Below are 22,619 nucleotides of genomic sequence, written 5' to 3'. Positions count from 1 at the left end.
GTGCTGCTGTTCCCAGGTATGAGGAAGGAGAAGATATAGAGCAGTATCTTACCACTTTTGAGCGGCTAGCTGCAGTGTACCGTTGGCCCAGGGAAGACTGGGCAGTGTATCTAGTGCCGTATCTCAGTGGTAAGGCGCGTAGTGCATACGTGGCAATGGACTTTAATGACTCTATGGATTATGGAAAAGTGAAGGAGGCAATTCTGGAAAAATATGAAATTAATGAAGAGATCTATAGGAGAAGATTCCGGGAGCCAGACTTCAGACATGGAGAATCTCCAAAAGAACTCTACCACCGACTAAAGGATCTGTTCCGGAAATGGATTAGACCTGAGGAGAAGACGGTCGAAGACATTGGGGAAGTTCTCATCCTTGAGCAGTTCCTGCGTACCCTGTCACCGGAGGTCAGAGTATGGGTTAAGGAACACAACCCGCAGACAGGCCAGGTTGCAGCAGAGCTGGTAGAGAACTTTGTGGCGGCTCGTAGAGGTTCGAAAAACTTTCGCGGTGACATGACTTCCAGAACCTTGGCCCGGGGTAAGTCAGATGGGTTTGGTGGTAGTAGTGGTCCCCGTCCTAGTGAGCGTAGAATTGGTGAGAGAAGCTCTTACCAACCCCCTAGGCATGCTACTATCCCCAAGGAACGCCCTGCAGAAAGGATTGTTTGTCACTATTGTGGACAAGATGGACACATTAAACCAGACTGCCCTGCTAGAAAGCCCAAAGGAGCTAGTCACTGTTGTCTCCCTGGGTCCGAAGAGCAAGGGGTTATGGGTAGACTACAAACTGTCCCTGTGTTAGTGGGTGGGAAGTTAGCCAGCGCCCTGATAGATACAGGAAGCTCCCAGACTTTACTTCAACCCCACCTAGTGGACAGACAAGATCATGTGGCTGGGAAAAAACTGAAAGTGATCTGTGTTAATGGAGACGAGCATGAATACCCAGTGGCCAAGGTGTATATAGAGGTGCAAGGACAGGTTTATCGGTTGACTGTTGGTATTGTTGAGCGCCTCAGTCATCCTGTTGTCCTAGGGCAAGATATTTTGGTCCTGCCTGAGTTAGTGCAGTCCAATAAGCCCGTTAATGTGGTTATCACCAGGTCCCAGGCAAAATCTCAGGGAAAAGACTCCTTAGAGCACAATGTGATCGATCCCTTGAGAGAGCTGCCCTTTTTCCAAAGTGAGGTCATTCCCCAAATTAAGTCAAAGGCTACAAAGAGCCGTAAGCAGAGAAGACGAGAGAAACTAGTGGGAGCACTCCAGAGAATGCAGAATGGGGAGGGCACGCCCCTAGGGGGAGGAGCTGGGGAAGACATAGCCAGTGACATGGAGAAGTTGCAGAAGCAGGACCCTACATTGCAGGAAGCCCTCAGCAAGGTTAGCAGTGTAGATGGGGTGCTAACTGGGGTTTCAGCCACTTTGTCTGGGGAGAGCTACATTTTGAGAGAAGGCTTGCTGTATCACCAACCCGAGGGGGATAAGGCAGAGCAGCTAGTGGTACCCAAGATGTTAAGAGACCGTGTGCTTTCCCTCGGCCATAGTATCCCCTGGGCAGGACATCTCAGCACAACAAAAACCTTTGAGAGAGTTGCTGCAAGGTTTTATTGGCCAGGAATGTATAAAGAAGTGCAGGAGTATTGCAAGTCTTGCACTGTGTGTCAGCTCACCAGCAAAAGGAAGACCAGTCCATTTCCACTTCAGCCACTCCCCATCATTGAGGTTCCCTTTGCAAGAATAGGGATGGATATTGTTGGGCCTTTAGAGAGGACGCAGAATGGCCACAGATACATCCTGGTAGTCTGTGACTATGCTACACGTTACCCAGAGGCTTTTCCCCTACGCAAAGTAACCGCCACAGCCATATCACAAGCTCTCCTTCAGCTGTTTTCCAGAGTAGGAATACCCCAAGAAATCTTAACAGACCAGGGTACAGCCTTTCTGTCCAAACAGTTGAAGCAGGTCTATAGTTTACTTGGTATCAAGGGGATCAGGACCACACCATATCACCCACAAACTGATGGCCTGGTTGAACGTTACAACCAGACTCTGAAGGGTATGATCAGGAAGTATGTGGCTTCCAACGGAAAAGATTGGGACCGCTGGCTTCCATATTTGCTTTTTGCGTATCGTGAGGTACCCCAAGCTTCTACGGGCTTCTCACCGTTTGAACTTTTGTATGGAAGACCGGTGAGGGGGCCTCTCGATTTGTTGAAAGAGGCCTGGGAGGGACCAAAAGCTCCAGAGACCCACAGCGTTCTCTCTCATGTCCTGCAAATGAGAGAGAAAATGGAGGAAATGTCAGAACTGGTCCGGAGTAACCTTGAACAGGTGCAGCGGCGCCAGAAAATCTGGTATGATCGCACAGCCAGACAAAGAACCCTTCATACGGGACAGAAAGTCCTTCTACTCCTACCCACCTCTGAGAACAAGCTGTTGGCCCAGTGGCAGGGGCCATTCACGGTAAGCCGCAAGGTGGGACCTACGACCTATGAGATCGACGTGCCGGGCAGAAGGAAGTCCCAGCGGGTCTTCCATGTTAACCTGCTAAAGGAATGGAAGGAGCGTGACACCCAGGCTAGTGTGCAGCTTCTGGTGCGAGCCGTTGGAGAGGACGAGGACAACCCAGAGCAGTTCTTCCCGGCCACTCAACCACCTTCAGCTCTTGACCTGTCTCACCTTACTCCACAGCAACAGAGGGAGCTAGAGACAGTCCTTCCGGCTGGACTGTTCCAAGAAAAGCCCGGTTTCACCACAGTAGTGGAGCATTCCATTCCTCTGAAGGATCCCACTCCGGTCCGTCAGAGAATGTACCGCATCCCAGAGCGTTTACTCCCTATGCTCAAAGACGAGGTAGAGGAGATGCAGACACTGGGGGTCATTGAGAGATCCCACAGTGAATGGAGCAATCCGGTTGTTCTTGTGCCTAAAAAGGACGGGACAATCCGGTTTGTATTGACTTTCGCAAAGTGAATGCCCAGTCACAATTCGACGCCTATCCCATGCCCAGGTTGGAGGATTTGATTGAACGCCTGGGTAAGGCTAGTTTCATCACCACCCTGGACCTGTGCAAAGGCTATTGGCAGGTACCCCTGGCCAAGCAGGACCGGCCATACACTGCCTTCAGGACCCCTCAAGGATTATTTCAGTTCATTGTAATGCCTTTTGGCCTGCAGGGGGCGCCAGCCACGTTCCAAAGGCTCATGGATCGTGTTCTTGAGGGCACTGGGTCTTTTGCCGCGGCATATCTTGATGACATTGTGATATACAGTACCACGTGGAAAGACCACCTGCATCATGTTGGTGACGTGCTACAGCGCATCCAGAGTGCAGGACTCACAGTGCACCCCAAAAAGTGTGACTTTGCCAAACCAGAAGTCAGGTATTTGGGGCATGTACTGGGAAGAGGGATTATCCGACCCCAAAAAGACAAAGTGCAGGCTGTAAAGGACTGTGCACAGCCACAAACCAAAAAAGAGGTGCGGTCTTTCCTCGGACTGGTTGGGTGGTACCGCAGGTTTGTGCCAAACTTTTCCTCCCGAGCTGCGCCACTTTCGGATTTGACCCGGAAGTCTGGGTCCAGTCGAGTGCAGTGGGGGCCAGAGCAGGAGTCAGCCTTCAATGACCTGAAGGGGGCTCTGTGTCAGGATCCAGTGTTACAGAGCCCGGACTTCGACAAACTGTTCACGGTCCAGACTGATGCTTCTGGCGTTGGACTAGGGGCAGTCTTGCTCCAAGGAGAGGGGACTGACCAGAGGCCTGTGGCTTATATTAGCCGCAAGCTATTCCCCCGAGAGACAAGATATGCAGCTATTGAGCTGGAATGCCTAGCCATCAAATGGGCTCTTGATACCTTTAGGTATTACTTGCTAGGCAGAGATTTTCTGTTAGAGACTGACCACCGCGCTCTTCAGTGGCTTGGGCGTATGAAGGACTCGAATGCGAGGATAACCAGGTGGTTTCTTGCTTTGCAGCCATATCGGTTCCAGGTACATTATCGTACTGGGAAACAAAATGTGGTCGCAGACTTTTTGTCTCGCCACCCTGGTGGTGAGACTTCAGAGGGGACGGGAAATGTGAGAAACTGAACTTTATCGTTCTCACTACCTCATCCGCGTTGCCCTGCAAGCGCAGACACGAGAGAAAGAGACTCATTTGTTCGTACACACACGCACACAGTTCCCCACTGCGTCCCTCGTTGAATGTAAAATGTTTTGTTTGTGATGTTAAGTGTTGTTGCATGTTTGGTGGGCTTTGGGTTATACAAGAGATGTACGGGGGTTTTTATTGTTGGTGTCGGGTGTTTGCCGCCGGTTTGGCGTTCGTTCACGCTGTAAACCAATTGTTTGGTTTGCGGCGATTCCGCTCATTCATTCATTCACTCATTACAATGTCATTACCAACTTCATTCTTGTCAGTAACAAATACATAGTGTGGTACCCACTAGCTTGTCATCCATTTGCCATGTCATATCGTCTGTATAGTGCCCATAATCTGGTTAACGCATACATCTACTCACAACACTTCCTGACGCTCCGACCTCTGTCACTGTCCCATTGCGGAAGCGCGCTCCGCGCCGGGACAGGTTATTTTAAAACATTCTGCAGGGGTAGGGAGCAGGGCATTATGCTACAGGGGTGTTTAGGATATTCTTTTGGTTGTTTTGTTTCTTTATGCCTTGTAGTGAGGTACATATTTATAACAGACATATGTTTTGTTCATTATATACTTTTCGGTTGTTTTCTATATCATTGTTATGTTGATTTGTTATGTATTAGTGAGCCCTATTCTGAGTACTTCCCTAGCTCAATGGTGTGTCTCAATTATCCCCATTTGACAGTACTAGCTGGGGCTATTTAATGGGGTAGCTCAGTTCCCAAAGGGTGCGTAGTAGGTGAAGGACTCTCCTGTTGTGAGGCAGAGTAAGTTATGTGTTATGCTGATACTTTGGACTATGCATTGTTTGTTCTATCTTTGTTTGTTTTTTGGTAGGGAAAAGTATTTTGTTTATTAGTGTTGCTATTTTTGAATATGGTGAAAAAATAAATAATTGAAATTAACAGAAGCTACATCCAACCTCTCCTGCAAGTGCCGTTTTCTCCATCTCCACCTAGAACTCACAATCCAACACGTGGGGTGACCGCCCGGTCGCTCACAATATCACTGTATTTACACACCCATCCCCACCCCATTTAAACAGCTTTTCAATGCTTGCAGAACACTCGATTGGTTCGGTAAGATGAAAAATATGAACATACAATTTCATATGAACACAGGGCTACTCAGGGACTGATAAGCATGGCTTCTGCATTTTCTACACAATCTGCAAGGACATCATCAACTAAAGCCATAAAAGAAAACATTTGGAAAAATATTGTGTTTTTTTTGGAATGGAGCTCTTTAGGATTGAAATCACTTAACTAAAGCCAAGCTTATCTTAACACCCCTTTCAATGCCAATCCATCAATATGTATACACTAAACAACAAAAAAATATACTTATTACATTTGAATGAAACAAAACAAAATCACAAATGATCAAATAATTAATTCCTTTATTTATTTTAATAATATTTGTAATAATAACTCTAAACATAACTTTAGTCCTTGATAGTATCCAGGGCTAAAACACAATCATCTAGGAACATGTCATCTCTAACTCATCAAAGTGCTGACAGTGCCTGTGGAGTGGAATGGAGATCATCGCTCCATAAAATACTGAGCACATCGGCAACCCAATGTCCCTCCAGCATAACGAAAACAAACCTGGGAGCTTAGAGTTACTAACGCCTCTCTGACACTGGCAATCTTCTGGAGGGGTTTTGAATCATTTTTGTTCTTTCTCTCTGGCAAGATGACTACCCACCCTGGCTGTTTTAGTCTTGTTAATCTCTCCCTGGAGACATCTAATTTAGCCTCGGGAGCTCTCACACAAACAAGAGACGTGCTTTCTCAAAGCTAGGAATTCACTAATGCAGTGTACAAAAATAACCAACAACAGTTTCATGCTCCCTGCTGCAATCTCATCTTGTGGGAGCATGTTATTCGTTTTCAGGGTAACTGCAACTTTGGCTGGATCGCAACTCTGAGAAATAGTCTTATAAGTCTTGCGTCTTATCGCGATTCAGCAACACTCCTGGTTTGGGAAGTCCTGTATATCTGCTCTCAGGAAATGGGCAAAGCATGGTCCACAGAGGAGCATCCTGGTACGTGTCGGCCGTGAGGTTCGAAGAGATGGGTGTTAAGAAATTCGGAGAAACAAATTAAATTCTGGAGATTGGAGATGCCACGAGAGAGGCAAAAAGGCAGACAGTGAAACAGGAAGAGAGAGAACTGTGTGTGTGTGTGTGTGTGTGTGTGTAAAACTCAGGCAGATACATGCAGCAAGAGACAGAGAGCGAGAAAGAGAGAGAGAGAGAGAGAGAGAGAGAAAGAGACAGACAGATGTGTCGACCACCTGAGATGTGGTCTTTACAAACACACTGAATCACAGATCATTTGTCATGTAAATATTTTTGTTTCACCCTGTGTTGGTGGCTACACAAGCACCAACCACTGAGCAACACTCTTGAGTTAGTAGCTCTGCATTTAATGAAAATAATTATAAAACTAATCTCTCTGTGCCTTAACTGCTGGGGCTCCCTCACTCACAGTACTGACCTGGGATGCCAGAGAGCGAAAGATGGCCGAGTGGAACGAAGGAAAGAAAAAAAGAAAGAAAGAAAGAAAGAAAGAAAAAAAAATGCTTTATTCTGTTGTTAGTACCGTGGACTCATACATCTTTTCTAGGGATTGGATGTTTCTAGAATTATTCAAATCATCACAGACTGATGCTGAAGGACTGTGTGCAGCTGAATTAAACTACTTCCTAAATCATCTGAATAATGGAGACGAGCTTTTGGTGAAATTGAGCGTGAAATGGTCATATTTGCTACAGCACAGACAAGCTGGGATTTCCTTTACTCTAATGAAGTACTTCTAGGATACCTGGAAGGATTTTTCTTTATTAGGCACAGTCTTGCCTTGGGCTCCTGTTGTTTAATGTTGCTCTGGTGTCAGTTCCTCTTAACAGCATCTTGTCTGAATATAAATGCAGTTTGTCACAGTTAATTAAAAACCAAAACAACCACATAACAACAACCGGTCCCTGTGACCATGAATAAAAAAAAAATCAATTGGATATTCTCAATCAATCTCCCAGGAAACACACACACACACACACACACACACACACACACACACACACACACACAAACACACAGGGTAATGGGTGAGCTCTTTCCCTAATACTCTTTCTCACTCTCAAACTCTTTCTCTTGAATTGTGCTTTGCTCTGCTGTGTCACACACACACACCAGGGCAACAGCACACACACACACCGGGGCAACAGCACACATACCAGGGCAACACCGCCACTACAAACAGTGCATTCAGAGTATTTTCAGGACCTCTCAAGTCATCAACATCCTATGGTTGAGACTGATCTTAAAGAGGTGATGCTCAGGGCTTGGTTTCCTCCGCACACAGCATTGGGAACTGCGGCCAAACAGTTCAATATTCATTTCAGACACACACCATCAACCGTGAGACCTTACATAAGCCAAGACAGGTGTGTGCCTTTCCTAATTATGTCCAATGAATTTGATTATGCACAGGTGGAGTCCAATTAAATTGTAGAAGCATCTCAAGGACCACTAGCTGTATTTCCATTTGACTCCTGTATCCTTTAAACACATGTATGTGTACAACACTTTGTGAGCCAGTCATTAGTTAGCCTACACCTACCAAATTTGGAGTTTATCCACCCCCTCTAGCAAATCAAACCTTTATTTGCATTAGACGATTTTATGTACATTTGAAGGATTTTCTTACACAAATAGTCAAAATTATTAAAAGAAATGGATGTAACTCCAGTTGTTTGCAGAGGAGGCAGGCATCAGCGCTCAATTACAAGTGTCATAACTAAGTGTCGGAATACTTATGTAAATAGGATCACCTCACACAATGCTCCAAAAACCCTTTTGTAATTCTGTCATTGAGTGTAGTTTGATGAGAAACTATTGAATTCATTTTGAGCTATTCAATTCATTTCAGTCAGAAACAACAAAATGTGTAACATTTCAAAGGGTCTGAAAACTGTCTGAATGCACTGTAGCAGAGAACTCCCACAAAAGAAAAGATGAAAAGAGTCAATCAAAGTGATGATTCTCTCTCTCCACCTCTCTGTCTGATTCCCCCGCGCTCTCTCTCTCCATCTCTCAGTTCAGTAATGAATGGCGACAGTGAGGAAAAACAGAATGGTGTAGGTCGAGTCTGACAATCCTCCAGGGTTCAGAGTTCATCTCACTTGTCATGTAAGAGTGTAGAGAAAGTGACTACTATATCAATGTACATGGACCTCTCTGATTCATGACACTGGGTTTTGAGTTCTGTTTTGGTGGTGTAAAATCTCCAAAAACAAACAAACAAACAAACAAAAAAAAAACAGTGGAATTTTTTTACATTACTTTACCTCTTTCTATATACATAGGAAAACAAAATCATTTATTATTTTCTTAATCTCAAAATTCATATGAAATACCTTTGGCAATATACTGCATGTCATCGTTTCAGAGTCAGTGTTTCGGTCTGACAACCATAAGAACTCCGTCTCAAGACAGTTTTCTGAACATTCCGGAGTCCTCCTCTGGAGCAGGCGGAGGGAGAGAGGGTGGAGCCATCCACTGAGGAGGAGTGGAGGAGCATCTGGAGTGCTGCTCTGTTCTGTTCAGTCTGTGAAAGTGTGTGTGTGTGTGGTATGTGGTGTGTGGGGTATGTGAGTGTGTGTGTGGTGTGTGTGTGTGTGTGTGTGTGTGTGTGTGTGTGTGTCAGAAACAGGACTCCTGTGACTCTGTGTCATGCTGTAGCGACACCTTCTCCTGCTCCACGTGGTTTCCGTTGGTGAGAACTGCATACCTGCAGAGGAAGAAAAAAAAAAACACAGAATCACATCAGAGGGGTCAGCTGGTCAGTTCCACAGCCTCCTCACGCCGTCCCGCCATCATCGACACACTCTAAACATCTGCACTCCCACCAAAACACCTCTCAACACAGGACACTGGCTCTCGACTTGAACTGAGAACTGAAGAGCAAAAGTCATCTAAATGAGTGATTCTAAGCAGAAGTAGCTGGCACTTCTGCCTGGTTCCCAAGTAAAGGAGAGGAGCAGAAGAGAGGAGGGGAGAGGAGAGGATGGGAGAGGAGAGAAGAGGAAAGGAGGGGAGAGGAGAGGATAGGAGAGGAGAGGAGAGGAGAGGAGGGGAGGGGAGGGGAGAGGAGCAGAAGAGAAGAGGACAGAGAGTAAGAGCAGCTCAGTAACAGCAGACCGTATGAAAGACAAACAGGCCCTTTCCAGCACTATTAGAGAGCAGATTCGCGTAAACCTTGGAGATTTGAGACAATTGAGTTTGGCATGGCCGATGGCAGACCTCGAGGCGCTTTCGTTTGTGTTGGCTGTTCCACAGAAATAGGAACTTTTTACCTTAAAAGCCAGTAGACCGACCAAGTGGGCGCTACTGACCACTTTAAGCAATTGAGAATCATGGTTAGTGCATTTGCACATTTTATAAAGAAGATCAGGTTTACTACTATTTTTATGGAAAACATATAAAAACAGTCAAATGAGCAAAGAATCAAGTTGACTATTTTGGAATATTTTGGGAAAAAATCCAAAACCTTCCCATGAGCATACTGAAGTAATCTAAAGATACTTTCACAAGCCATTCCACCAACTGCTCCTGATTTTCGTTGACACTCCATTAAGCAATATTAATTCGATTCAGCCATTAGAAATAAATAAACATTCACTGAAGCATTTAGCATTAGCTGTGGATTATTACTACTTTGTTAATGCTTACTGATGTATCATCTAATCTCAGTTAATGACGTGGTAATGCAAAACCTAATCACTGCACAGTCCGTGCTAGAAAGCATAGCCTATGGGTGACCCTGTTCCAGCAGAGGTCCTCCCATGTGACCCATGCTGCCTAAGAGGCCACTGGAGGGCTTTATCATAAAGTGCCTCATGCTTGATCACAGCTGGATCATAGCGTCTAAAGCACACCAGCATCAGACATGTTGTTGCACAGTTATCTACAAAGCGAGGAGGAATGCAGAATGTAGAGGTGCTGGCCGGGAGGTCATCAGAATAGGGACACAGTAGCCACGCACTCTGATCTTGTTTTATGTTATTTATCCAAGACAGACGTTTCGGCAAACGGCCTTAATCAAGGTTTCCGCTGAGTAAACACTGTCATCTAAAGTCAAGAGGCTCTTATTGTGGCAGCCCTTGAACTTAACTCCAATTACATTCACTGTTACGGTTCATGGCACTTTATGTGATGAGCCAGGTCCATTTCCACCTGGAGATTACTGCTCATGATTGTGTGTGTACACAGTCAAGTGCTCAGCCTCTGGCCTCTCTCCTCTCACCGGTGTCCACTCAGAGAGGCACATGGATCCACACAGTGACTTCAGGCTCCATTGGGATAAGAAACAAACACACATTTGGACTAATTGGAGAATATTAGTGAACCAAGCAGCAAAATAAGACCAAGTGCACTAGCTCGTTGCACAGGGTCTTAGCACAGGCTTTATCACACATTATTGTTGATTCCATTTCTATTCTGTTCCTTATTTCTATATTAGCCCAGGCCTAATGTGGCAGATATGAGGCTAATGGGGACTTTCTTGACTGTTGGTGTCAGACTCAGAACCAGGTGACAGAAACACTCGGCCATATTACAACAGGAGCTGTTAGAGAAGAGAGGCTGTGTCATGGGTCACGCATGCATTCTGTGTCCCTGAAATGCATGTTCAGTTTCTGTAAATGCTGTGTGTGTGTGTGTGTGTTTGTGTGTTGGCTTATTTTCTGCGTGTAGTGCGCTGACCGCCAGCGCTGAGGTGGTTACGAAAACCATTAAAGCCCACTCCGATAAACAAGCGGACCCGGCCACTTCCTGCTGGGGAAATTGGCCGTGACATTCAGCTTTGAAAAAAGCGAGGAGAAAAAAGGAGGAACAAGGAGAAAAGCCCGGCAAGTCTGTAATGTTCCGGGATTTCACAAGGAAACGTGCTGCAGGTTTCCAATGAAGCCAGACCCCAAATCGTTGCCACATTTCAGTCTCCCTGTACAACAATGTGCTGTTTGTGATAACGCAGATCTCTGCAAACAAAGCTTTAGAAGCAGCTCTGGCAACAATAAGCAAATAATGACAGAGAGAGAGAAAAAGAGAGAGAGAGAGAGAGAGAGAGAGAGAGACAGACAGATGTGTCGACCACGTGAGATGTGGTCTTTACAAACACACTGAATGACAGATCATTTGTCATGTAAATATTTTTCTCTCACCCTGTGTAGGTGGCTACACAAGCACCAACCACTGAGCAGCAAATTAAGTGCTCCTCATAAGGAGGAATCACTACTGGTACTGAGAGGAGGTGATATGATATGGAAGGAGGCTTACAGTCCTTCAGGTAAATAAACCAAAGTACCTGTGAGGCTGAGCCCATAAACTAATGCTTCTGGGGATCTGTAAGAATGCAGCTTATTGCTCACACACTCACATGCACACACACACACACACACACACACACACACACACACACAAATGCCTAACTTATGAAATGAACTAAGGGATCATCCACTGTGTACTGCAGTGGTGTGTCTCTCTGTGTGTGTGTGTGTGTGTGTGTGTGTGTGTGTGCTGTCATGGGCATGTGTAGGTGCTTGCACATGCATCATCATACTATCTAATTATCTAAGTTGTTGCACTGCATAAGATGTCTTTCCTGCGTGCAGAGAGAAAGATGGGAACACTGCCGAGGACGTTACATGGCAACAACAGAGACGGCAAGCCAGCTGGTGTGTAAACATCATCCACTGTGGAGGTGCCAGGAGGCATGATGCCAGTATGTCCACACACACACACACACACACACACACACACCTATACACATACAAATAAACACACATACACACAAGCAGCCTTTTACACTGAGAGAGATCAACAGAGGAGAAAAGTGAAAGAGAGAGAGAAAGAAAGAAAGGAGAGAAGTAATGAGAGAGAGAGAGAGAGAGAGAAAAGAGATCAGAGTCCAGGGCTAACAATTGAGCAGCTTACATGTCTTACATCTCATAGATGCCACACAACTAAACATGGGTGAGAAAAATAACAAACACGCACATTTGTCCTTGTTACCTCTGAATGAAAAGAGAAGAGAAGCTGGAGGAAAGAGGGGAGAAGAAAGTGAGCAGTGGAGCGGAGAGGAGAGGAGAGGAGAGACGAGGAGAGAGAAGAGTGTAAAAAATTCAGTGTGAGTGGCGATAGTGACTCATGCGGTTTAAGTGGTGTGGAAGGAGCTCTGCATTAAGGAGAAGGTCAGCTTCTCGGCTCGGAGACCAAAAAACGCTCATTTCCGCCGAGCAGCGTGACACACCAGCCAAATAAAGATGAGAAGTATACCTCCAGAGAGATATACAATGTTCTACAAGGGAACCTGGAGAACAAGGGGACTCTGACAGAGGGTAGGAAGGTGTGTGTGGGGGAGGGACACAAATTAAACAAAATGAAGTGGCGTCTCTCACCCAGGCACATTGCTTAAAAAGGCCACGTCGCCGTTCAGCTCACGTGTATATAAACACACACTGGAGCAAGGGCAGGGGACCGTCATCACACCATCCCTCAGCTGACTTCACCGGCCCTGGGCACGCACTCAGACATGTCTGGGCCACATGTGGGCCAGTACTGGGCCGGAAGGAAGCACTGGCTGGGATATTAATGCCTTCCCTGTAATCGGCTGGCCTCCTGGTAAAAAGGCCTTTCGTCCAAACAAAGTTTCCTGTGGGAATGCCTCTGTGGGCTCCCGCTGAATTAGGTCAGTGACGCATGCTAATAACCTGTGTGTGTGCTAATAACCTGTGTGTGTGTGTGTGTGTGTGTGTGTGTGTGCTAATAACCTAAATCTACCAGCCGCATCAGTGCATGGCAATTATTTACTGCTAAATACGCCGAAAGCTGTCAGACACTGGCCATAAAGCACCCATCTGACAGGCTAGAGGTTTATTCCCAGGCTGCTGTCAGCATGATGTGGGACAGATTTGATTTGTGCGTGTGTGTGTTTGTGTGTGTGTGTGTGTGTGTGCTTGGATGGTATCTCTGCTACTGTGTGCCATGCCACCACTGCCACCAACCTCCTCCTTCAGAACACCATCTGCTGACCGCAGTAAAAGTGCACACACACACACACACACACACACACACACCAGTATCATCGGCACATGAACATGCACATCTGCTCCAGTCTAAAGAAGATGTCTCCACGGCAGAGCAGAGCAGTGTAGTCCACCCGGCAGCTTCCCTTTAGCACCCCATTCATCTGTACTACCGCCCTGGAGGAAGCACATTCACATTAACACCCATTAGCTCTGCTCTTCGTCTCGGTCTCACTCTAGTCCTCACAGCCTCCCTCTCTGTCTGCCTGTCTCTTGGGTGTCTGTATATGGCCCTAGCCCAGTAGAGACAGGGAGAGACTAGGAGCGATGAGACCTCGGAGTATTCAAGAATTTCAACGACTTGTAGCAATCACCAGAAAAATAATGTTGCAATCACCAGCTGGCGATGCAAAGTGGGCAGGTACTAAGTTAAACTATTCCCAGTTTATGCAGATTGGGAGTGAATCATTTTTTTATTTGCATTAGAAGTTTTTATGTGAATTACAAGAGTTTCCTACCCTGGAAATCCAGAGTTCTCGCAAGAGCACAATGGAATTGTCTCTGCGAGACACTCTGGCAATGAGCAATGATGCATGTTACTTTAACCCCTCCTTGCGTCGAAGTCCGGAATCATTCAGAGTAAATTGGTCTAGTGTTATCCAACTGCGTGCAGTGAGATTTTCAAATGCATGCTTGTTGCCGCCCCTCGAGTTGGGCCATTACATTGTTCGTGGCCAGACCCTTAATCTTTCTAGATTACCAGGGTCTGGATTTTCCAGGCTAAAAGTTTCCATCAATCAATCAGTATTTATTATTCGATTGATCAAAATGATTAAAAGTTTGGAAAATGGATGCATCAGAACACCATTACAAGTGTCATATCTAATATGTAAATAGACTATTTTCCATTTTTCTCTCATCACTGGGTATCGTGTGTATATTGATGAAAAACATTGAATCCATTTTATGATGAATCTAAAACAACAAAATGTGGAAAACCTCAAAGGTTCTGCAAACAGTACAAATGCACTCTAACAAACTCATCCACTGGAGATAAGATCAAAAGACATAACAAAAGGATTGTTGACTTTCATTCTTTGTGACATTCTCTACTGACATGTCTCTATTTGTGTCTGACTCTCTCTCTCTCCCTCGCTCTCTTTTTTTGTGTATTCTGTGTAAGAGTGTATCTTTTCCTCTTGGTTTCTCTCTCTCTTTCTGATTGTCTGTCTGTTTGTGACTGATATGAAAGCTACGCCATGAAAGCTACCGATATGAAAGTGGTGCTTTAATCAACCCAAGTGACATATAAACCCCATCTCCACTCTACATTCACCAATCCAGTGATTAACCTACCAGCACCACTGCGCTGCTGTGTGTGTGTGTGTGTGTGTTTGTGTGTATTTTTAGCCTGTGGATGTTCACAGAGCACCCCTGGTTGAGTCAGGTAGAGTGACAGAGAGCAGACACAGGCCTGTTTCATAAGAGAAGCTTTTCCACCCATAAACACATCAGCGGAGATGTTACGACTACAGAGGGGAACACACACACACTCACACACCGGCAGAGAGGACTGGGGGAGTTCTACAAATGCTGCTGGGGGGGTATGGTATGCGTGTGTGTGTGTGTGTGTGTGTGTGTGTGTGTGTGTGTGTGTGTGCACATATGCATGCGTGTGTGTCTGTCTGTGTCTGTGCGGAGTGGCGGATGGCTACAGGGTGTATCGTGGGAGAGACAGACCTGAACTCTGTGACCTTGAGACCCCTCCACCTCAGTTAGACAGAGAGCCGACCAGCACAATTAGACTGAGTGTGGGATGGAGACAGAGAAACAGACTTTAGGAAGATCAACAGACACCCCACAATTAGCCCTGATTAGCTGGACTAGGAGCGCTGTTGATCTTACAGTCAGTTTATGTAATATAGCCAGCTAGGTCACAGGAAACCGAGGAAGGTGTGTGTGTGTGTGTGTGTGTGTGTGTGTGCGCGTGTGTGTGTGTATGTGTGTGTGTGTGTGTGTGTGTGTGTGTGTGTGTGTGTGTGTGTGGGTGGGGGGAGTCAGATGAAGAGAAAGAGAAATAAAAAGAGAAAGAGAGGCCAAACCAAGACAATCCCTCGACTTTAATCACAAAGTGAGAATGAGAATCTGAGACATGCAGGGACAGAACTCACCGAGAGAGAGAGAGAGAGAGAGAGAGAGAGAGAGAGAGAGAGAGAGAAGGAAGTGAAGGACAAAAACGTTACTAAGAGTAAAGACAAATCTTTGTTAAAGGTGATGTAAAATGTTACTCGGTTTCAAAACATTTTTTGTCACATACAGCAAACATCACCTCACCATTTGCTAGCTGCCTGCGCCCTGAATACACTGTAAACAAAATGTGATCTCTGTGGACAGCCCAGGCTCCAAAAACGGTAACAAAAACAACCTGGTACAGCCTGGACCATAGAAACATAACAATGCGTGTTTAGGAGAGTTTCAATTGTACTGGAGGTAGGGGGAGGGAGTAGCGAGCTAGCTCTCTCTTTTGTTTGAACGTCAACAGAAGTGACGTTACCCAACATCGCTTAGAGCACCTTTAACCTAAAGCATTATTGTCCTCAGGTGGGTGATGTGTGTTTGTGTGTAGGAGAGAGTGAGTGCAGTATATACAGTATGTGATATCCTATACTGCTCATGGACTCTGTTAGTGGACTCAGTGGACTTAACATTTGATATCACCCAGTCTGACATCACTTCCTCATCAGTTGAAACACCTTTCACATTTCAGAAGTCCTACTTCCTACCTGACCCTCTCCTGTCATCTCTATCTACAGTATGTAAGGGGTGAGAGGACGCCCTACTATCTAATAGACTATGTGCACAAAAGGCTTTTCCTATACGATCATGTATTTCTGGTGAAGCGTTAACTGTGTTGTAACGACATCTTGTTGTTATATTCTGCTCCTTACATCTTCACTCTGACACTGAATAACTGAATATCTGTTTGCCCAATAATAACAATTTTAACACACGCATAAATCCTTCTTTATCATTACCTGCTGATTCCCTATAGTGCACACCCAACCGAGTCCGTGTAGACACTAATTAAATTAACAATAGCAGCAGGTTCAAACACACCTGGTTCCACCGGAAACAAACCAGTATATTTTCTATCTTCTACTGTCCTTATTGCTTAGTTGTGTTTTTTATATTATATACTTTTAATTACTTTTTTCTGCTGTTAGTGAATGTGTGTGTGATGTCTGTATGCTACTGAGACCTTGAATTTCCCCTGGGGATCAATAAAGTATCTATCTATCTATCTATCTATCTATCTACCTCTCTCTTTCTGTCTTTTTGTCATGTTATCATTCTTTCCTCAGCACTCATCCTCTCTCCCTGTTCTCTCCCTCTCTCTCTCTCTCTCTCTCTATCACCCTCTCTCCACTGTGGGCACTAGTGCTGTCAGTGCAGCTCTCAGGGAAAAGACCTGACTAGTGGAAATGTTCTGTTTACTGCTGTGCTGTGAGTGTCATCCCTAGAGGGGGCAGACTGAGGTGGTGGCGGTAGTGAGGTCTGAACGAGAACGAGGTTGGCACCAATTGTGGTAACGATTAAATCTGAAGCCTTCATAACGATTAAATCTGAAGCCGTCATCGTTAAGGCATTCATTACGGTGTCGTAAAAAAACATGGCATGAAACAGGAGTGCTGCGTCGCCGTGGCAGGCCGAGGTCAGTTCCTGAGAAGTGACCTCATTCATCACGGTGATTGTTTTGGGCTTCAGTCATTACGATGATACTGATGAGGAAGATGACACGCTCTGCCTGGCCTACTTTCCTGGCTGTTTTGACTGCTTGGTAATGAGCTGTTTTATTGCCCATACCCACTCTGGCAACCGAAGCTTCTATAAAACATCCCGCGAGCCGCAATCGCTTTGATCTGATCTTCCAACCACCTGTGTCCTCTTCACCACCAGCTGAGTGTGGGGGGGAGGTGCTGACAGCGATGGGCTCGTGTTAATGATTAAGTCATGAATGCACCAGTTTCACACAAGCCAAACCCAGTTCACAGCACAACTTCACTTTTCAAAAAGAGGCACTTTTCATGTTTTTTCCAGGTCCACAGACCATCAACTGCATCAATCATGCATTTGGACTGTCAGTTTGCATTTTTTCTTTCCTTATATATTTTTTTTACTCCATTTACTGAAAGTTTCACTTCTTTCGTTGACGAAGAGCAGGCCTCGCTCAAATGGAAGGAATTAGTCTGAGGGCTTCACAGTGCTGTCAGCGAGACCTGTGGCTGGGCTCGGTCCAGCATTACCACGAACCCGCAGACGCACTTCACTTCCGTCTCATCCATTAAACAAGCGCACGTATTTATGTGATGCCCTTGACAGCATTAAACAAACAGCTCTGGATCACATGTTGCCCGTAGATCACACACACACCTCGTAGAGGAGCGCGTGATGTGTGTGAAAAAAAACCGTGGACGGCAGGAGAGGAAGGCCTGTCTTCTTTCCCTGACTGAACAGTTTGGAAATTCGCTACTCTGTTAAAACAACTGGAGCAAAAGCACTGCGCTGTTAATCAACTGGACCAAAAGAACTGCCCTGTGGCCAAAACTGTATGGTTCATCTACTATGCATATTTGTAGTAATTTTACAACACAATTTCAACTGCTATTGACAATAAACAAAACCTTCCCCTCTCTGTAACCCCTGCTAAAATATAAATAAATATAGCAGTAATTATGTTGTTTCTGACTGAAGTTGATTTTGAAGTCTCTTCCAATGGGCTCTCATTTATTGTTTTCTTTTTCAATGGGAAAAAACATAGACTTTGTACAACTAAAGAATCGTCTATAAGGGGTCATCATGCTGACTGTTCCCTCTTGGCTTGAGGAGTGGATGGATTGTCCATGAGAGGACAGGGCACATTGGAGGCAGGGGACCAGTGCAATGTACACACTCGTAAATTTCCTATTTTATAGCACCTGGCGCGGGACCACACGCAGTTCGTATGTGAGGCGACGCTGTTTAAACACACTTCCACAGAAGGATACTAAATCCCTAAGAAGGCCACAGATACACACGCACACACGGCCCAAAACACACAATATAAGCAACATAATTAATGTCCATTCCAGGATAGGTGACAAAAACACACACACACACTGCCACACACACACTGGACAGAAAATACTCCTGGAGTCCCTTCTCTTCAGTACGAACATAGTCTGCCACCAGAGATTTGAAGCTGAGGGTGTTTGAGTCCGATCCCTCAGTGGCCAGGGTCTCCTCGGCACTCAGCTCTGAATCTGCTGTGGTCGCTGGATTCACAAGCAGCAGAGCAAATGCACTAAACAAAACTCCAAGAAAAACTCACTTCCTCTCAGTCAGAGGAAGGGGATGCTATCTCCTCTGAACATGCATCTAACTTAGAACTCAGGACTGCCTTCTAACCACACACATTTCTATAAACACATATTCAAAAACGCATTTATACATTCATGACCCTTTATAACGAGTGACAGGCTGCAGAGGTTAGTTCCTGTTTTTCACATACGGCAGTGGAGGTGTTGCCACTACTGAGAAGACAATTTGAGTAAATACGGCTTTATGAGTGTGCTGAACGCCCAGAACACATGAACACTGTTAACATTTAACAGAAGAACCACCTAGAGCTACCCAAAGGGTTAGCGGAGGCTCGGGCCAAAGGCAAACTCACCGAGTGAAATGTGACAATAACCTGAGCAGCAGTAGGTGGAATGCTGAAGCTCTTGGCGGAGAGCAGCAGGGTCTCAACCCGACGTCTCTTACGCAACTATCACTTTTACATAACTCTGACCGGCTCGTAACAGAGCTACCTCAATAAGGTCGCACCGCACGCACAGAAAATACCTCAAAACAAACCAAACGAAAATAAATTGAAACGTAAAGCACTATGTGTGCATGGATGGACCATTTCACAAGCACCAATAAAGAGTAAATTGTGTATGTGTGTGGTTGTGCATGTTTGTGCAGGTGTGTGTATGCATGTGTGTATAATAGACTGTGACTTTCATAGCAGAAAAGTGGTTGATCAGGTTCATCACTATAATCTTACACTCATTCTCATCCTACACTACATTGTACACTATCACTTTCATAGCACACACACTGTCACTATCATACACTACACTACACACTACAGTACCACTATCTTACAAAACTATCACTATGATATTCACAATCACACTACGCTACACACGGTCACACTACATCACACAAAAGCACTAATTCACTTCTCTAAGCACTATCAAAGCACTACTCATAATAACTAGTCACACTGCCTCTCTTAAAGAGCCGTTCTTATCGCTAGGCCCACTGGCACGGCTTCCTTGGCCTCCACACATGAGAGAGTCCACCCCAGGGCACACTCTCACAGGACTGCTTATCAGTTCATGCCCTGGGGCTGACCACACAGACATTAAGGAAAGCAGGGCAGTGTGTGTGTGTGTGTGTGTGTGTGTGTGTGCGTGTGTGTGCGCGCGGGCGTGTGTGTGTGTGTGTATGTGTGTGTGTGTGTGTGTGTGTGTGTGTGTGTGTGTATGCGTGTGTGTGTGTGTGTGTGTGTGTATGCGTGTGTGTGTGTGTGTGTGTGTTGTGAGAAGTAGCGGCTGGGTCCACTGATGGGTCCCAGCACTGACATATTTCAGGACCAGCTGTGGAAGTGGTGTATTCCAGAAGAAACATGGCCGAGTAAAACCACACACTAATACTGCTCTCAATGGGGCAGCTCTGACAACAACATAGTTACCATGACATAATAGCCACCACTGTGTGCCGCAGATTGATGAACCGCTTGTGATGCAGATTCGTAATTACGCCTTGACCTACATCCTGGTCCGCGCGGTTCTATGTCACACACATGTGAGGTTTCATCATAACAGGAGAATTATCTGCCAATGGTGTCACTCGAGGATTATGAATGGGTGCATATTTTACCCTTTATGACCCTGCTACGGACAGTGGCCTGAGAAGTGTGCAGGTTGATACGCACGGCGAATCAATGGCACGACTTTCCCTGGGTGATGGAGGGTGATAATGGTGAACGAGTTGAAGAGGGGCAGGGGGGTGGGGTTTCGAGCTGGTCTTTGACTACATATGGCAGTACCATTCAAAGAGCTATGACAACCATGATGCCTACAGCTCTGTAAATGGCGCTGCCATCTGCATCACTGCGTCTCCACTTGGCCCCGCCCTCATGTGTCCAGCGTCTGCAAAGGAGACCGAGAGCGACGACACACAGACGGAAGGAAAACAGACAACGAGAAAGAGAGAGACACACACACAGACACACGCACAGACACACACACATACAGATAAAAGACAAAGGGAGAAAGAAAGGCATGTACACATACGGCATAAAAATCCATCCATCCATACATAAAGACATAATGTGCATATATACAGAGCACAGGCAACACAGAAGTGGTGACAGAGTCAGGTGTGTGGTGCGACACACTGGTGATAGTTCATCAGACGTGTGTCTGAATTCTGTGCTCAGTAAAGCATTTGTCAGGAGAATGAGATCGATTCTAGGCGCTCAGCTCTCAAGCAAAACTCCAGCATGATATGTCGTTGTGTCCCCCCCGCTAAAGGATATCTCTGCGTGACAAATGGCCAAGCATGGATGAAAAAAAAAACGCAATTTGAAAAGAAATTACCATTTATCATTGATAGTACATGTCCTGGCACAAATGTGATGTGATTATCTCTGCTAGAACGGCCATAATGTGTGTGCTATGAAGAAGAAGCAGGACCAAATTGATTAAACGCAAATGAAAGGATTTTGTCTTAACCAGATGGCATCCCAGACATTATTGTCTTTTGGTGAAATAAAACTTTTCTCATCTCCGAACAGGGAGTGTGTGAAGTGTCCTCGTTCAAGCTCACAGACACAGCTGGTGACTGTGAGCTTTAAATGATCTCCTCGATTAGCCTGGGCACCATATAATGGGCCTTGGGGATGTAGACTGGAAAGGCTGCTGTTAAAAGTTTGAACAGGGTTGTTAAAAGTTGAAGGTGACATCTGCAGTTCCATGATGGTGTAGTCCACTCAAAGGGCTCACAAGGCAGTTAGGTTGATTGGGTGGAAATAACAGCAAAACAAGGCACAATTATTCTCTGAAGATTTCCTGTGATGAGCGGCAGCAGAGGCAAGAACAGAGAAGGCGAGCGACTGTGTAATCACACTGCGTACAGTCAGAGGACTCATCTGATGTAGCAGTGTGTGTGTGTGTGTGTGTTTGTGTGTGAGGCCTCATCTGATGTCTTCACTGTGGCACATCAGTGTGAGAGGTCCAGATGTGAACTCACTCCTCTGGGACTGCGGTAAAAACCCTCCCTTCTCACCTGCACTGTGGTATAGCTGTACTGCATAGAACACTGGGCACAGAACTTGGAGGGAATAAGAGAATGCCATTATAGCATTCCTAATTGATTTTAGATCTCAGTCTCAGTATTTTTGCACCAATCATCTACAGTGTATGGACTCAATAGATGGTATAGACACCCATGGAAACGTTAGTCTATTGCTGTGCACCACAATAAAACACAACCAAAGCCCATGTACTCCAGTGCTCTTCATCCCTCTCCACATGATTCCTACTTTACTGTGAAGCACCAGACTGGAATTCAGAAGTGCCAAGGAACTGCCCTTTTTCATTTACAGTGTATACCTCATTCATCTTGTACACACTAGTGTGGGTGAGTAATATTTGTCAGGTTTGGTGTTTCATCATCTTTCATCCTCGTTTAGTTTTTCTTGCTCTTCTGTAGTTGCTATGGCTGTTCTTTACACTGTGAACCCAATCATGGATAAGAATGGCGGTCTACGCCTCTCCTCTCTTGGTTTTATGGCCACCGGCTTTCGAGTCTCGACTGTTTAAGGGGAATTGGGCCTGAGTTCATCTATGTGGGTGTTGAGTATCTCCAGCAGGAGATGCCTCTTGGCTGAGAGTGCCGTGGCCCACTCCTCCCCTCCTCTGCCTCCCCGGCTTTCTGCCTCCCTCTCCTCCTGTGTGTGTGTCTGTCTTCCTCTCCTCCTGTGTGTGTCTGTCTTTCTGTCTGTCTGCCTCCTCCTGTGTGTGTGTGTGTCTGTCTGTCTGTCTGCCTCCCTTTCCTCTTGTGTGTGTCTGTCTTCCTCTCCTCCTGTGTGTGTCTGTCTTTCTGTCTGTCTCTCTTTCCTCCTGTGTGTGTGTGTATGTGTCTGTCTGTCGGTCTCCCTCCCTTCCTGTGTGTGTCTGTCTTTCTGTCTGTCTGCCTCCTCCTCTTGTGTGTGTCTGTCTTTCTGTCTGTCTGCCTCCTCCTCTTGTGTGTGTGTCTGTCTCCCTCTCCTCCTGTGTGTGT

The 22,619-nt window shown here is 45.7% G+C and overlaps 1 protein-coding gene across 3 annotated transcripts in view; it reads right to left on the bottom strand.

Annotated features, from left to right (window-relative positions):
* Positions 1–5,536: 5,536 nt before the first annotated feature.
* htr4 (5-hydroxytryptamine receptor 4) overlaps positions 5,537–22,619 on the bottom strand; it is a 113,171-nt gene continuing 96,088 nt past the window's right edge. For 2 of the 3 annotated variants that reach the window (XM_042061365.1, XM_042061366.1), the window contains exon 7: positions 5,537–8,950. In XM_042061365.1, coding sequence (XP_041917299.1) covers positions 8,863–8,950 — 88 coding nt within the window. In that variant the 3' untranslated portion in view covers positions 5,537–8,862. The remainder of the gene's footprint in view (positions 8,951–22,619) is intronic. The other variant, XM_042061367.1, reaches the window with a different exon arrangement.

Source organism: Alosa sapidissima, chromosome 14, assembly GCF_018492685.1.
Source record: "Alosa sapidissima isolate fAloSap1 chromosome 14, fAloSap1.pri, whole genome shotgun sequence".
Classification (NCBI taxonomy): Eukaryota; Metazoa; Chordata; class Actinopteri; order Clupeiformes; family Clupeidae; genus Alosa; species Alosa sapidissima.
The sequence above is the reverse complement of the archived record's forward strand: the minus strand, read 5'-3'. Positions and strand labels throughout refer to the sequence as shown.